We start from the raw sequence: 14,190 nt of genomic DNA on the forward strand, positions 1-14,190 counted from the left end.
ATCTATACACACCATTTGGAGTGAGAAACGGCATAGGTTCCTTTGAGTCCCAGATTTTAAATACAGGGTGGGGAAAATTCTAGTTTTCCCCAACAAAGTCATAATTTTTATTATCTTTGTCATCAGCGTTAAAAAGTAAATGAGGTCGGCAACGTTGAAACACAAGATTTGTCCTACAAAGCGCCTTACCTATGTCCAGCCATCTCCAACGATGACAATCCGTCTCTGAAAGATGGCTGGCTGGAAAAAGTTCCATGACACACTATCCTTCTAGATTACACATTCCCATTATACATTCTAATAAACCCTGATAGGACCTAATTTCCACAAGATTTAATAGTTTTCTCTGACCATTCTAGGCATACAGGCCCGACGTCTGAGGCTACTGAATATCATTCATTTGATAATGGAACGCAAATGTTTGTTCACAAGTTTTTTTGGTAACCAAAACAGTTCAGTATAGATTTCACATATTGATGAATGGTAGGGTGGAAAATATGCTCTATTGGTAATCATGTTCGTCACACCTAAACATTTGCTCGGTTAAGTCTTGATTTTCCTTTATAATCGCGTAAATATTCAGATCTTTGTCCAAGTTATCAAATGAAGTAAAAATTATTATCTTACATTTTCTCGGTGTTACTTCAATTCGAGATGTTATTTAACTGCAGTAACTCCTCCCATTTTGAAGGCTCTTCTGTAATACATTATAAATACACGTATTTCTGTTTAAGACCTTGATTGGGAGCAGTACCTTCAAAAGACTATGGGCCATAGGTATCATTCCAATTTGCAATCGCAAACGCCGAAATTCGCAGAATTTAGGCATTTGCGATTGCATTTGGGCTCAGTGGTATGTATGAAAGGAAAACTGCCTGGCAAAATAAGGAATCGCAAAATTTGTGATTCCCTATTTTACGACCACATTTAAGGAATCGCAAATTGCGATTCCTTAAATGCAATTTAAGAAGCACAGAAAAAGTGCAATTTGGCCTTAAGGAATTGCAAATTACCACCAAATTCAAGTTGGTGGTAATTTGCGATTTCTCTGAAAAATGCTCTTTTTTGCATTTTTCAAAGACACACATACATGCCCTTAGGGCATGTATGTGTGCCACATGTGCACACATGCACATTTCAGGAGTGCAAAAGGGTGTCCCTTTGACACCTGGCACCCTTGAAATTGCATTCTCAATTTGCGATTCTCTAATTGAGAATCACAAATTGAGAATGTCTTCCCATTTATTCCTATGGGCCTACGGGCCTTTAGGCCCATAGGAATGAGTGGGGAGGTATTCCTTAATTGCGAATCACAATTTGCATTAAGCAATTAAGGAATATGTAGGCTTCGCAAAATTATTTGCAAATCCTACATACATAGCTTCTGCGATTCTCAAATAGATATTCTCAAAAAATCGCAATTTGAGAATCGCAAAATCAGAGTTTGATACATATGGCCTTGTGTCCCTTCCAAATACTGAAGTGGCCATTTAATGTATATTGTTTAGAAACTAGATATAATTTACTGCACATTTTGGGACCTACTGTACCTTCATAGAGTCAGAACAAGAATTGCAGTAATCAAGGTACAGACAACATTTTTGATGATGTGTCACAGATTGCAAAAGCGGTGTCACGAGCCGGTGTGTAATGTAGTTTCCTATTCCTTGGAAAGCCACAGGCACAGCTTGTGATGTAAATTTAAAGGAGAGTTCTAGCCGTTGATAGTATCCAAAATGATATACATTTTACAAGTAAATTATTCTTATAGACTGATGGTGATGTCTACGGTCCACAATTGTACTGTTCTTGCTCCATTAAGAATAGAATCACGGGGAAGCAATGGGAGAGGAGAGGGGGGGCACTGGACACATGAGTGCCTGTGCAAGAACTGACAGGCAAGCCAGCTGACTGATACAGCATAAGCATACTTAAAAAATCAAGACAGACACTGATTTCATTTTATCTAACAAAAAACAGAACCGTACAAAAACAAACATTAACCATGTACAGCACAGTTTCCATGGCAGCTGTGTACAAGTACGTATTAACCCTCCCTCCCTAACCACTAAGATGGTAACATTGAATCTTGGTGGATTGTGTTTCAATGTTAGATTCAAAGTTGTGAAAACAATTGGTCCAAGTGTGATATTTTAAAAAGAGGACTGCATATTATTTTTTCTTTTAGAAGTCTTTTTTATGTTGGCAACAGTAACATTTTGAAATTGCCATGCATCAGAATAAAAAGCTTATTTGACTGTACAAAATCACAGCGAGATAAATATAATTGCGGTTGTGCAGAAACAAAACATTGTAGGTAATACCTGTTATGTTAGGGGGATGAGTTGAGAAATGACGGTATGCCTAGTGCTAAGAAACTCTTTGCATTACTTACCTTCACTGGTCCGGTCTGGGTATGTCCCAAGCCAAACATATGGGAGCGTGAATTTACATTTCAGCTGTCAATGTGTTTTGCCAAATAGGCAAGCGCGGCTCCACCGCAATGGCGGAAGAGCGACGCCCCACTGCTTCTACCCAGCAAAAGAAATAACATGATAATAAAATAATTTTATTATCATTTTCTTTTTCCCTGTTGCCTCTGCTGGGTAGCCGCGTCACAGGGCGGGGCAGGGGCCACCTCTGCAAATAGGCCATGTTTGACAAAAGCACTAGTCCGGGCATTGACTTTGTGAAACATCAACATGCTGCCACAGGTGACACCCTGTGTAAATCAGAGGCAGAAGGTAGGTTGATGCACCCTCAAGACCATGAGAACAAAACATTGAACGCAAATATGTCTAAAACAAACCATAGGATTTGGCGTGTAGGACTGTGGCTGGAGCAAGGATGTAAATGTAAATGTAAATGTGGGTGTAATTGTAAAGCGCACTGCGACTCCATGGAGTATCCTGGCGCTGAAGACTGCTGGGGAACCCGTCCTGGTTTTCCCTGTGAGATGGTCCCTTTTTCTGGGTATCTCCAAGGTGAAACCAGGCATCCCCGACGTCTGTGGGGGCCGTTGTAGAGATGAGGCAAGCTTAATGCCCAGAGTTGCCGAGTGTGTTCCCTGGTTAGAGTAGGCAACGAGGCGAGAATTATCGAGTCCGTTTCGACCCTGCCGCGTCGGGAATTGAACCCTGGTCCCGGGCCGTTCTCTGATTACGGGTCTGCCGCCTCTAACCAGTGAGCCACACCAATCCACGATGTGGGACTGGCCCGGCATTGAATGTCACAGACAGTGGTTTAGGACTAGGAAATACCAACTGCCTAGAAACAGGTTTTAGTATCAGTCCCTCTCAGGTGAGGTTAGGAGAAGCTTCCCCACTAGGCACAGTTTTCAAAATGTTCATACTTTTCCAGGTAGTGCTGTAGATAACCCTGTAGACAATTTCAATATTTCAGGGCTGGACACACTACCTAGGTAAATAAACATAACCCCTGAACAGTAGAAAATCACATATGTGCCTATGCGCGCACTGCCACCTGCCATTGATTCATTTGGGGCTGGATGAACTAAGGATCCCTCAACTCAATATTCATTGGAAGAAACCCATTGCCCATCAGCCTTTGAGGGTTCTCCCAGTATCACTTAGAACAAACACGACAGTGAAAGGGATTGGGGCTCAGTCATAGGGGCAGTGAGTGGGATAAAGAAGAGAATGATGTTTGGGGGTTCGTGGAATGGAGTGGTGTCAGGCAACGGGTCAGCGGGGTGGTGAACAGGGTGAGGAAGAGGATAATTGAAAAGGTCAGGGCCCAAAACCAGAAGAACCATAAGAGGTAAAATGATTAAACATACTCAGATCATATGGCATAATAAATCAACATAATGATGGGGAAGAGGTGTGGCGCCGCGGCAAGGGCGACTGACTCCGGAATCTGGGGATCACGGTTCGATCCCCGGCACCGGCGGCAGATTAGCCCAGCACCATGTGACTCTGGGCAATAGCTTGCTTAATCTTCCTGACGGCCCCCAGCGCCTAGAGACCCTTACGGGTGATTGTGCGCTTTACAAATGTGGAATATTATTATTATTATTCCAAAGACTTACCCGGTCCATCTCCTTTTTGGTTGAGCCGAATTTGTAATGACCGAGTAGAAATGGCCACACCTCTTTCCGGATGTCATTCTGCACACCACCATAGTACACAAGCCTTAATAATTCAAGCTCTTTATAATTCTGAAACAAGACAAAACAGAAGAGGGTTCATAACATTGTACTCATTACTAGCATAGTACCAGTGCAGTAAATATTACCAACATGTTATAGACAAGGTACAGACCAAGTGAAGAATCCATGGTGGCACTATTTTAGGGTAATGCCAATTGGCTTGTTCTCTCTTGGGTAATGCATACCCCACCTTAAGGTTAGGTTATCAGGTCTCGTTATTGCTAGAATGGCTGAAGCCCTGCTCAGGCCTGAAGTTCGGTTCTTACCCGCCAGACATTTGTTGAAAAGGCTCATGGCGGATTCACTTTGCGTCTCACACTTTTGGCCCATATTTAGGAATGGGACAGCTGCATCTTCCCTATGCTTTAGGTGATGACTTGGTCCAAAGCCCATTTGTAAATGCACTGAGAATTTCATGCCATACAGCCAGTCTGGATAAATGACTTTCAAAAGGTCGCGACCTATAAAGCTACCTACAATAGACTACAAGAGAACTGAGACTCACCAGAATATTCCTGGGAAGAGCAGACAACCCCAGATGACGTTAAATTAGGCAGGAAGGCTTGATTAACTGAACGATTACACAAGATAAGGCAGTCCCAACCAAGAAAATGTCTTTGATTTATGAAGGATTTTATTCTGGCACAGGACAATCTTAAAACTGTCTTTCTTAAGGCTGATTTTCAACAGGAATAAACTACAGTAAATCAGATCAATACTTCATGGCTTAAAACAGTCTTAAAACTGATTTAAGAAATGTATAATCCTGAGTAAATCCGATTCCATTTGTGTGGCTGTGGAAAATAAATTGTAAACTAAAGGCAAAAGAAAGTTTGAGCATTATCACCTAATTTTTAGGTCTAGCCTGGGCAGTGCTTGCGCTGTCTCTGCGAGACTTGCTGTATTCAGGATATGAGCTTTAAAAGCTCCACCCATTTTCAAGGACTGCCCCTGTTACATGTATTGTTACTCAGAGCTTGTGAGTGATATTTCTTTCTTTAAGCTGGATCACTGGAGACCAGTGCTCGTGTTTTACAGAGCTCTGTTGTAAACAGGGCTGCAAATCTTGCTCTTATTTTCCCAAATTTGCGTTGCATTCAAAGACTGGGGTCTTTTTTGGCAGCAGCTGCCTCCTGCTCCCTCCTGCTTTTGAAACACATGGCCAGGAGTCACGGTCTCTGCCTTCCTATGGCTGTTGCCGCCTCTGTCTCAGAGCTCAACAAGCATTTGCAATGCAATAGGTCTTGCATTCGTGAGAATTTGAGCTGGTGCATTGTAAATGTATTTATGTGTTTTGAAATCCTGCAAGCTGTGCGTAAACACACACTTTGTGCTTATAGTTGTTGCTTATGAGAAGCAAGGCTGGAGGTATCGGTGCCTCTTTTACTGATTTTTTCATGATGTAGGCTTTCAGAGGCGGTTGAAGTGAGGAAGGGCACCCATATGAGCATGCAAGTCACAAATGTAAATCCTGAACATAAGCATATTGTTGACCATGCGTTTTAAATAAGGGGAGATAGGAGGCAGCTACAACAGGTCTCGCATTACAATGCCAATAGCTTACATTTTGAGAAATGTGAGACCCTTTGTATTTCAAATGTTTTGTAGGTGTAACTGCTTCCCTGCCTGGAAACGCCGGTGGCTATTTAAATTCAGAGTCTGGGGTGGGAAGTGTTTTATGCAGCGGGGAAGTCCCCAGGAGTGGATGGAGGAAGTCAGACACATCAGAGAATGCTAAGGGAGGGAGGTGCAGCGAGGGTTGAAGACAAAGACATGTTGCCCCCTCATTAAGGGAAAAGCAGCACCCATTGAGATAATGCATGCGTGGCATCAGTCACATGATGTTTTTGTTGCAGGGGAAGGTTGAAGCGAGGAGAGGCATCCATACGAGCATGCAAGCCACAAATGCAAATCCTCAACATCAGCATATTGCTGGTCCTGCGTTTCAAAAAGCAGGAGGGAGGAGGCAGTTGCAGAGGAAGAGAGGGAGCGAACGGGGAGAAGGAGGAGTTTACTACAGCTATGGGAGAGGGATTAAGCTTGGCTATGTGAAGTTCCTGAGATTGGAGAAGCAAAAAAATGAGGACAGAGTGCACCGAAACTAGTAAATAACACAGTGAGTGAGTGGGTGTCCTCATGGGAGGTAACAATAAGAGAAAAGGTGGTACTAAGGAGGGACTTCTAAACCTATTGACCAATGTAAAGCCACTATTTACAAAGGACAGGAAGAGGAGCCAATTGTAAAGATGGGTGGAACATGTGGTGATCTTAATGTCCTTCTCCTGAAAGCTGCATGCCTCGAAGAGACAGTGCCAGCGCTGCCTCGGCGAGACCTACAAAAAATTGTAAGGGGAAGCAGAGAGAGGGCATAAAGACACATTCAGGGCGGTGGTCCCATGTAATACAAAAACAAAACTTACATGGACGCACAGAGGGCCACTCAGACATTTCCTCACACATTACAAAACCCCCCAAAAAACAAAATGAAGAGGTGGAGGTTTGCCATCTAAGCTGAACGCAGCTTTACTTCCGGGTCAAGGCCCACCCCTATTCGAACCAACGTTTTCCGGTAAGCCGAAAAGAGCTTGAGGGAAATGTGGCCCAAACAATGTACCTGGATCAGGAAAGAGGGATGGACAACAAGGTCTTGATTCCAGAGCCAAGGGAAAGAGGTTGAGGGGCCAAAAGTAAAAATTCTAGATATGCAAAAAAAATGGGGAAAATCGGTTTGGAAAAAGTTTCGAAAGCATCTCCAGCGGTAAAGATAGTGAGAGGTGTGGGCCAGAGTATGCAAGAGTGTGGACTCTTACGAGAACACCCAAGTTAAAATAAATAAATACAAATCTAATCTAGAAGTTCTGAACTGCTGACCTAGAATTATGGAAATTCAAACAAAGCAATTGAAAATTAAAAGAAAGAATATTTGTTGTACCTTCATGTCTTTTTGATATTTGCTCCAGACCTCTTTCGTCAGGCCTCCTGATGCGTCAGTCGGTTTGTCCGGCGGAACAATGGAGTGGTTCACGAGGGCCGAGAGGTGTGTCCGCACTGTAGAGAGGTGGCGGCAGTAGGCGAGCCCTGGAGACCCAAACAAGAGGAGACAGACCACCTACATCAGAGCTGGCAGCAAGATCACACAATGAAGCAGTAAGTAGCTGTGCTTTGAGTCTGAACATCCTATACATTCTAATGTCTTTCTCATTGAACCTATGGATGCGCGAGCACATTGGTGTGCTGTAACAACTCAGTTAGTAAAGACCTCTGAAGTCCTGTTCCTTATGAAGTAAGACTGTATCACAAAGTGGTAACAGCAATAACAATACATTTTGATTCGTTTAGTGCTTCTACCAGACCTTTTGTCATTTGTATGCATTGTAAGCAAATGTTACTTAATTGATCATCCTCGGATGGATTAAAGGCTGAGTTGGCTCCACCAGGATTCAAACTGGTGACCAGCAGCTCATGCCAGATGCCAGCAGAGAGGGTTAAGTTGCTGAGACACTGGTATAAACGAGCATCAAGAGCCGAAAAGGAAGACCAGGAAGATGTTGCATTTAAAAACAAGCATTGGCAAAGCCAATAGAGCTCACTATTTTTTGAAGAAGGTATTTGCATGTCCTTGAAGAGCTTCAATCTGAAGTGTCCAGATGAAGGCTGCACTGTTGTAGGAAGTTACTAAAAGATCCCTGAGTCAGACAGAAGTCTTTGATGCAGCTGCACCATGAGCCACTGATAGCAGTCCCTTCAGTCAGACACAAATGCTTTCTGCACCAGACTGCAGTACCTTAAGCAATTACTTGGGTCGCTTTGGGCAGACACAAACACTTGCTAAAACAGGCTGCAGTACATTAAACCAGTGTGACCCTCTGCACTTTTTGAGTGGATCTGGATGTGCTGATGTAGACCTGCTCTTCTTTAGTGATTTTTATTATACACATAGGAAGGCTTTGCACTTTTGGTTTAATTTCTGTAATACATTTTATAAATTTTTGCAACAGAGACCAGCAAGATTATTTCAGTGGGTTCCTGGTCTCGTGGGCCGATCAATAGCAATCCCAAGGAGGGGCCTATGAAATCAGCCCCGCCATGGGAACGTCAAAATCAGTACCTGTACGGCATGGACTGCTGCAATCCATGGGGGGCATACACACAGGGGGGTGCAATAGGTGCCCGCCTGCTTGCATCCCCAGGCCCAGAGGCAACAGGGGGCCCTGTAGGCCGCCCCCTCTGTTTCTTTCCCGCCACGTTTTTCAAGCAGGTGGAACTGCCATGAAAACAGTGACAAAGTGGAAACTCGTAATGTACTTGGCGGTACCGCAGGGTTCCTGCAAAGCATATTGCAGCCTCAAGACAACTGCGCCTCCCTGGCTGTTGCAGGGTCCCAGGGCAGCCCGACCGCCCTAGATGTATAGGGCAGTCAGATGACTGCCGCTCCCGCACCCCGTGAGTCTGGTGGTCTATGTACCAGCAGACTTGTAATTAGCCCCTAAGGGAGGTATGCTTTGGAAGGAATGATGAGGTCTAGATACAATATAGCAATAGAAACGGGACTAGTAATGTTGCAAATGTTCTGATGCCCGCTAAATGCCTGAATGTTAGGAAATACATTCAGCCCTGTGTTAAGAGTGGGTTTTGAAGACAAAGTGGTGGTTCCACTGCTTTCTGATTAGCACAAGAGACTTTCAATGTTATGCTGATGTCAAACAAATGTTTTTTTTTTCTCAGAGGGAAAAAAACTAAACACTTAGGGGCCATATGTAGGTGATCTACATTTACCGGTTCTAAAATACAGAATTTTACCGATTCGGTATTTCAGAATCGGTAAATGGTATGTAGGAAACAATTCGGTAAATATTACTGAATCGGTACGATTCGGTATTTAAGAATCGGTATTTACCGATTCGTAATTCCCATTCATTCCTATGGGCCTAGTGGCCCATAGGAATGAATGGGAAGCCATTCACTATTACCGATTAGGTAAATACCTAATCGGTAATAGGGGGCCCATATTCAAGGGTGGCAGGGTGTCACATTGACACCCTGTTGCACCCCTGAATCGTTCGTGTGTGCACATGTGGCACACATACATGCCCTAAGGGCATGTATGTCTGCCACATGGCACTTTTAAAAAAGCACAAAATTGCTTTTTTAAAGGTTTTCGATATTTACCACCAACTTGTAGTTGGTGGTAAATAACGAATCCTGAATGCAAGAAGGCACTCACTTGAGTGTCTCCTACGTAGCATTTTGGATTCGGTAATTACCGATTCCTTAAAATAAGGAATCAGTATTTTACTGATTCCTTAAGGAATCGGTAATTACCGAATCCTTAAACCTGCCTCCTACATCTCAAACCCTAAATACCGGTCGGTAACGGCCGAAATTCGGTAATTTCGGTCGTTACCGACCGGTATTGGGCTACCTACATATGGCCCTTAATATTACTCTGATAAACAAAAAAGCATTTTATTATTTATTCTGAGTAGGTCAAGAGAAGCATGTGTCTAGTTTGGGTTGTGTATAAAGTAATGGCTTCCGAGGGTAAGCAAGGTCAATGTGAGGGCAGTAACTGCTCTTTATGTTGTGCAATATAATGTCACTAAGTGGTTCAATTTTTATGTGAAAAGTTGTTTATTAGGTGTGTCACGTTTCATAACGTATAAGAATACTTTGAAGTGATTATGTAATTTGTTTGCAGATGAGAATTGCCAAGAAGTCCCCTTGCATGTTTTCCTCGCATATTATTGTGCAGAACGTTTTGTGCGGGTTTTATACTGGTATACTTGCTTGTATGTATGTGATACTAGTTTAGTATGAACCTATTCAAAAGGCGGAAGACGACTGTTTAGAATTAAAGGGAGGAATATTGTCTAAGAGTGATTGGAGATGTAGCTGAGTTCTGGGTGCAGAAGTGTCTTGTTAGTGCTTTGTAACGTTGGCTTCTTTACAGAGGTTCATCTTCAACTCTTCCCTAAATTGGAGCAGGGTTGTGGCACACCCTTGTGAAAATGGGTGTGTTGTTCCAGATTGCAAGTGAATACATGGGAAAGGCCTGCTGCCCTGTTTTTCTTTCGTTTTTACACCTATTTCTCCAATCTGATGATCTACTGGGAGTGCATAGAGCCACCAGACATAGTGAACTTGTCAGCCATACAGCCAGGAGTGCTGGACGGCATGGCTTTGTAAATGATGCAGCTGGTTTTGAAGATGTTGCAGGATGGCAAAGGGAGACAGTGAAATTCCAACAGGATAGGGATGTGGTGACCATATTTTATGAGGCACTGGAAGAGATGTACTGGGGCATGTATCAGAATAACTTACTTCAGCTGCAACATGGATCCATAAAAGTGTATGGATATGCATCCATAAAAGATAAAAACATGGAGTATGTAAAATATCCATTTAAGTGCAATATATACCAGCATAGAGGGAAAAATTCCATACAAAGACACAGTGCAGTGAGACCAGTACATATAGAATAACATCAGGATGAAGAGTTAATACATTTACTCAAAGTGCATTGTGCTTCGCGACTGCACAGCGGCTCTTAAAAAAGAACTTACATAAAAGCAAGACTCATCATCTGTCAGTTGTTGTAAAAAATAAAAGGAAGGGAGACACTGCTTTAAATTCCGAGACCTCACAAAAGGGATACAAAATGGTTTGGTATAAGTTTTTTAAATAAAATTTACAGAAGAAGATTAAATGTAACATTGCATGGCCAGATCTATCATCACAAGGACATAGGCAGGTTCCAAGGATCTTTTGGTAGCTCAGTGGGGAACTAAGTGATTACATGTATCCGCCCCATAGCGAAAGAATAAACGTAGTTCCCAGAGCCCACGTGCACTAAACAAATATTTGGCTGATGGTCTATCAAGGATCAGGCGCAAGTAAGCTTCGACAGTGGGTTTTAGCAATTCCACATTTGATTGTGTAGGATGACCATAAGGGTGTCAGTGTGGAGTCTAGATGTCCACAGGGCAGGGTATTTTCTCCTCCAGTTGCAAGATTATGGAGGTTTTGACAGAAAATTCTGAAGTCACTTTCTGGGACAAATTATTTTACTTTCATTAGAAGAGATGACTTATTGTAGGTCGTCTATGTTTTTGGTGATGTGTTCCTTCATGGTGCAGGTGAGGTTGTTGTCAATGGGGGAATCCAGGTCACTTGGCATTGGATAATAGTTGGGGCTCGAAACTGTCAATGTTCATGTCATTGAGCCAGGTGTGTGTTATTTCTTGCTTGTTGTTATTGGAATTCTGTCTTGGTGAGGTTGTGCTTCAGATAAATGATGAACATCCAGGTCTGAATGATGTGAAAGCGGTTTTTGATGAGTTCAATGTATGGAGTGGAGAAGATTTTCATGTAGCAATGTGTGTTGTCGGCATTTTTTATTGTGGTATCTCTAATGTGAGCTCCTGGGACCCCATTAAGCGGACGGATATGACTAGGACACTGTTGGACCCTGGACCAATCACCAGGCGAAAGAGATGCTACCACTTCCATTATCAATGTATTGTTCGGTTGGAAAGCACACTTTCATTGTAGTATGGGTTTTGCATTGTTTCCGGTTCCTTTATGTTCTGATTTCTGACAATGATGGTTGATGTCTGCTATATGTGTCTTTGAAGCCTGGCTGAAGACGGCTGAAATGCCAGAAACCGGTCCTAGGAAGCTTGTTTCCGGTCCAGGGAAGGCATGGCTTGGCAGTTCGGGCTGGACTGTTCCCATGAGGCACAAGGTCAGACTGATTTGCATATGGCCATGTCTGAACTGGGGTGGCAGAGTGGGCTAAAGAACGGTGATGGATTAAACCCAGATCTTTTGACTGGGGTGAGTGTTTGATTGGTTCAGATGCTCCGTCCCTCACCACCCCCTTTTGTACCGATATGTGTCTTTATGGCATATTGTAAATTGGGAATATATGCTGCAGGTAAACACATATTTGTGTGTGTGCACATGTTTCGAGAACACAAAAGGAAGGTGTGTGTATAACCTTATGGTGCATATTTACAAGGGCACATCGCTACAGAAACGTCACTTTTTGTGACGTTCCAGGGCCAACAAACCCTTTATCTTATCTATAAGGGGGCGTTAAGCCACTTCATGTGGCTTAACGCCGCTCTGTAAATAAGGCCCCCTTTTATGCAACACTTAGCCTAAAAGGGGCGGGCGATGGGTGTTTTGGTGGGCGTTCCGCCGCAATACCCATTGATTTTGATGCTGCTCCCTGTTTACAAGGGGCTTATATCAGAAATAACAAGGGCCACCCTACTCACACTGAGACAGGTTATACGATATAGCAAAAAACAACGGTTCTTGTGGACATTGTATGGATAATCAATAAAGGGGTATAATAGCATTCACGTACTGGAAAAAATGTCAAAGGGAGACCTCTATATTATTTGTCACAGAGGACCGGTCAATGTTCATTTCAACATAAGGCAATAACATTTCAACCCCAAAATTACAAATAAAACGTCTCATCAGGACCTAAAGATATGGGACTCCTGAAATGGGAAGAATAATAAATTAAAGATGTCAGCAGAGAAAAGAAGAAAACCGAGTAGGCTCAAAAGAAAGTACATCATAAAAGTGAAATTAAATGGGGATGTGGTACTCACATGGGCCCAGCTGGGCACTTGCATTATAGAGAAAAAGGAGAAAAATAAACTATTAGTGGTATGTTGAAAAGGGGTGTATTCTAAAGGGTATATGCAATATAAATCAGTGGGGTTATTTACCCTATGTGCAGTTAGGTGGCACTAGGTTAAAAAAGGTAGCAGTCACTTAGTATGGCCACCGGATAAGAAAGACGAACGATCTGTGTCAGGATGCAATGACACTGCTAAAAATATAAATTGGGGAAAAAAACAAGTTGCTGTAGTGTTTCTAACCCTCAAAGACAAAAGTGTGCAGTGTGTAACAATTGGCACTTACCCCGATTAATATCGGGAAAAATCCAGTGTTCCTGGAAGTTTACGGAATCAGCCTCTCATAAAGAATCAACAGCCGTGTGACTCAGCTCATCAAATTGTGTACGGGCACGGTAAGAGCCCTGAGTTAAACAAGCATTTACAATGCAACAGGTCTTGCATTTACGAGACTTTGATCTATTGGCGTTGTAAATGACAATAGCTTAAATTCTCGCAAATGCGAGACCTATTGCATCCCAAATATTTTTTGTTGCTTACAAGCCCCCCAAGCCGTGCGTTCACGTTAATAGAGGCCACACCCCCTTCTTTTGACGAGCCGCGTCTAAAGAAATGGGCCATGGCCGCCATTAAAGTGAAAGCACGGAATAGAGCAATTTTACAAAAAAAACATTTTCTTTGTCAAGTTGACAAAAGCCTACTGAGTAACAACACACGTAAGAGGGCGAGTCCTTATGGGAGGTTACAAGATGAGACATGGCGGTACTAAGGAGGGACTACGAAGCCTATTGACCAATGAGAAGCTACAGTTTACAGAGGACAATGACACAAGCCAATGAAAAATATGGGCAGAGCTTCAAGTCCCTACCTGAATACAGCATGCCTTACAGAGCAGCGCATGCGCTGCCCTGCCTCGACCTAAAAAGACGCGTTGCAGAGTGCACGATAGCATCAGCGTGTAAAGGCAATGCTGATGGAGAGATGAACACACATGGACGTGCGTCTCTGGGAACGGTGTGATGTCACTGCATCCTAGAGTCAATAAAGTTTGTTGAAACACCGGTAGGTGTTTGCAGTGGGGAATAAAAGCAAAGAAATGTTGATAAAGGTGAACAGAGTAATGAATCCAATATTTGTAAATATTTAGGATCTGCAACACTGTAAAATGCAAATGAGGATAACCCATAGGTGCAGAGAGGGATGTGCATGTTGTTGTAGACAACAGGTATGTCACAGCAAGGTATGACTCTGCTGTTTTAATTTCCACTGTTTCAAGTATTTGAACTAGATCATAGCCAATTGACGTGCAGCAGGGCGAAATGCCTGCTGCGTGTGTTTACACCCTTTTTCTTCCTTGTGGTT

At 42.9% G+C, this 14,190-nt stretch overlaps 1 protein-coding gene across 1 annotated transcript in view; it reads right to left on the reverse strand.

Moving 5' to 3' along the window:
- Positions 1-14,190, reverse strand: part of SGSM2 (small G protein signaling modulator 2) — a 929,300-nt gene that overhangs the window by 110,697 nt on the left and 804,413 nt on the right. The window contains exons 14-15 of the mRNA XM_078683529.1: positions 7,104-7,249; positions 4,052-4,180 (exon numbers count right to left, since the gene is read on the reverse strand). Coding sequence (XP_078539655.1) covers positions 4,052-4,180; positions 7,104-7,249 — 275 coding nt within the window. The remainder of the gene's footprint in view (positions 1-4,051; positions 4,181-7,103; positions 7,250-14,190) is intronic.

This window comes from Lissotriton helveticus, chromosome 3_1 (assembly GCF_964261635.1).
Source record: "Lissotriton helveticus chromosome 3_1, aLisHel1.1, whole genome shotgun sequence".
NCBI lineage: Eukaryota > Metazoa > Chordata > Amphibia > Caudata > Salamandridae > Lissotriton > Lissotriton helveticus.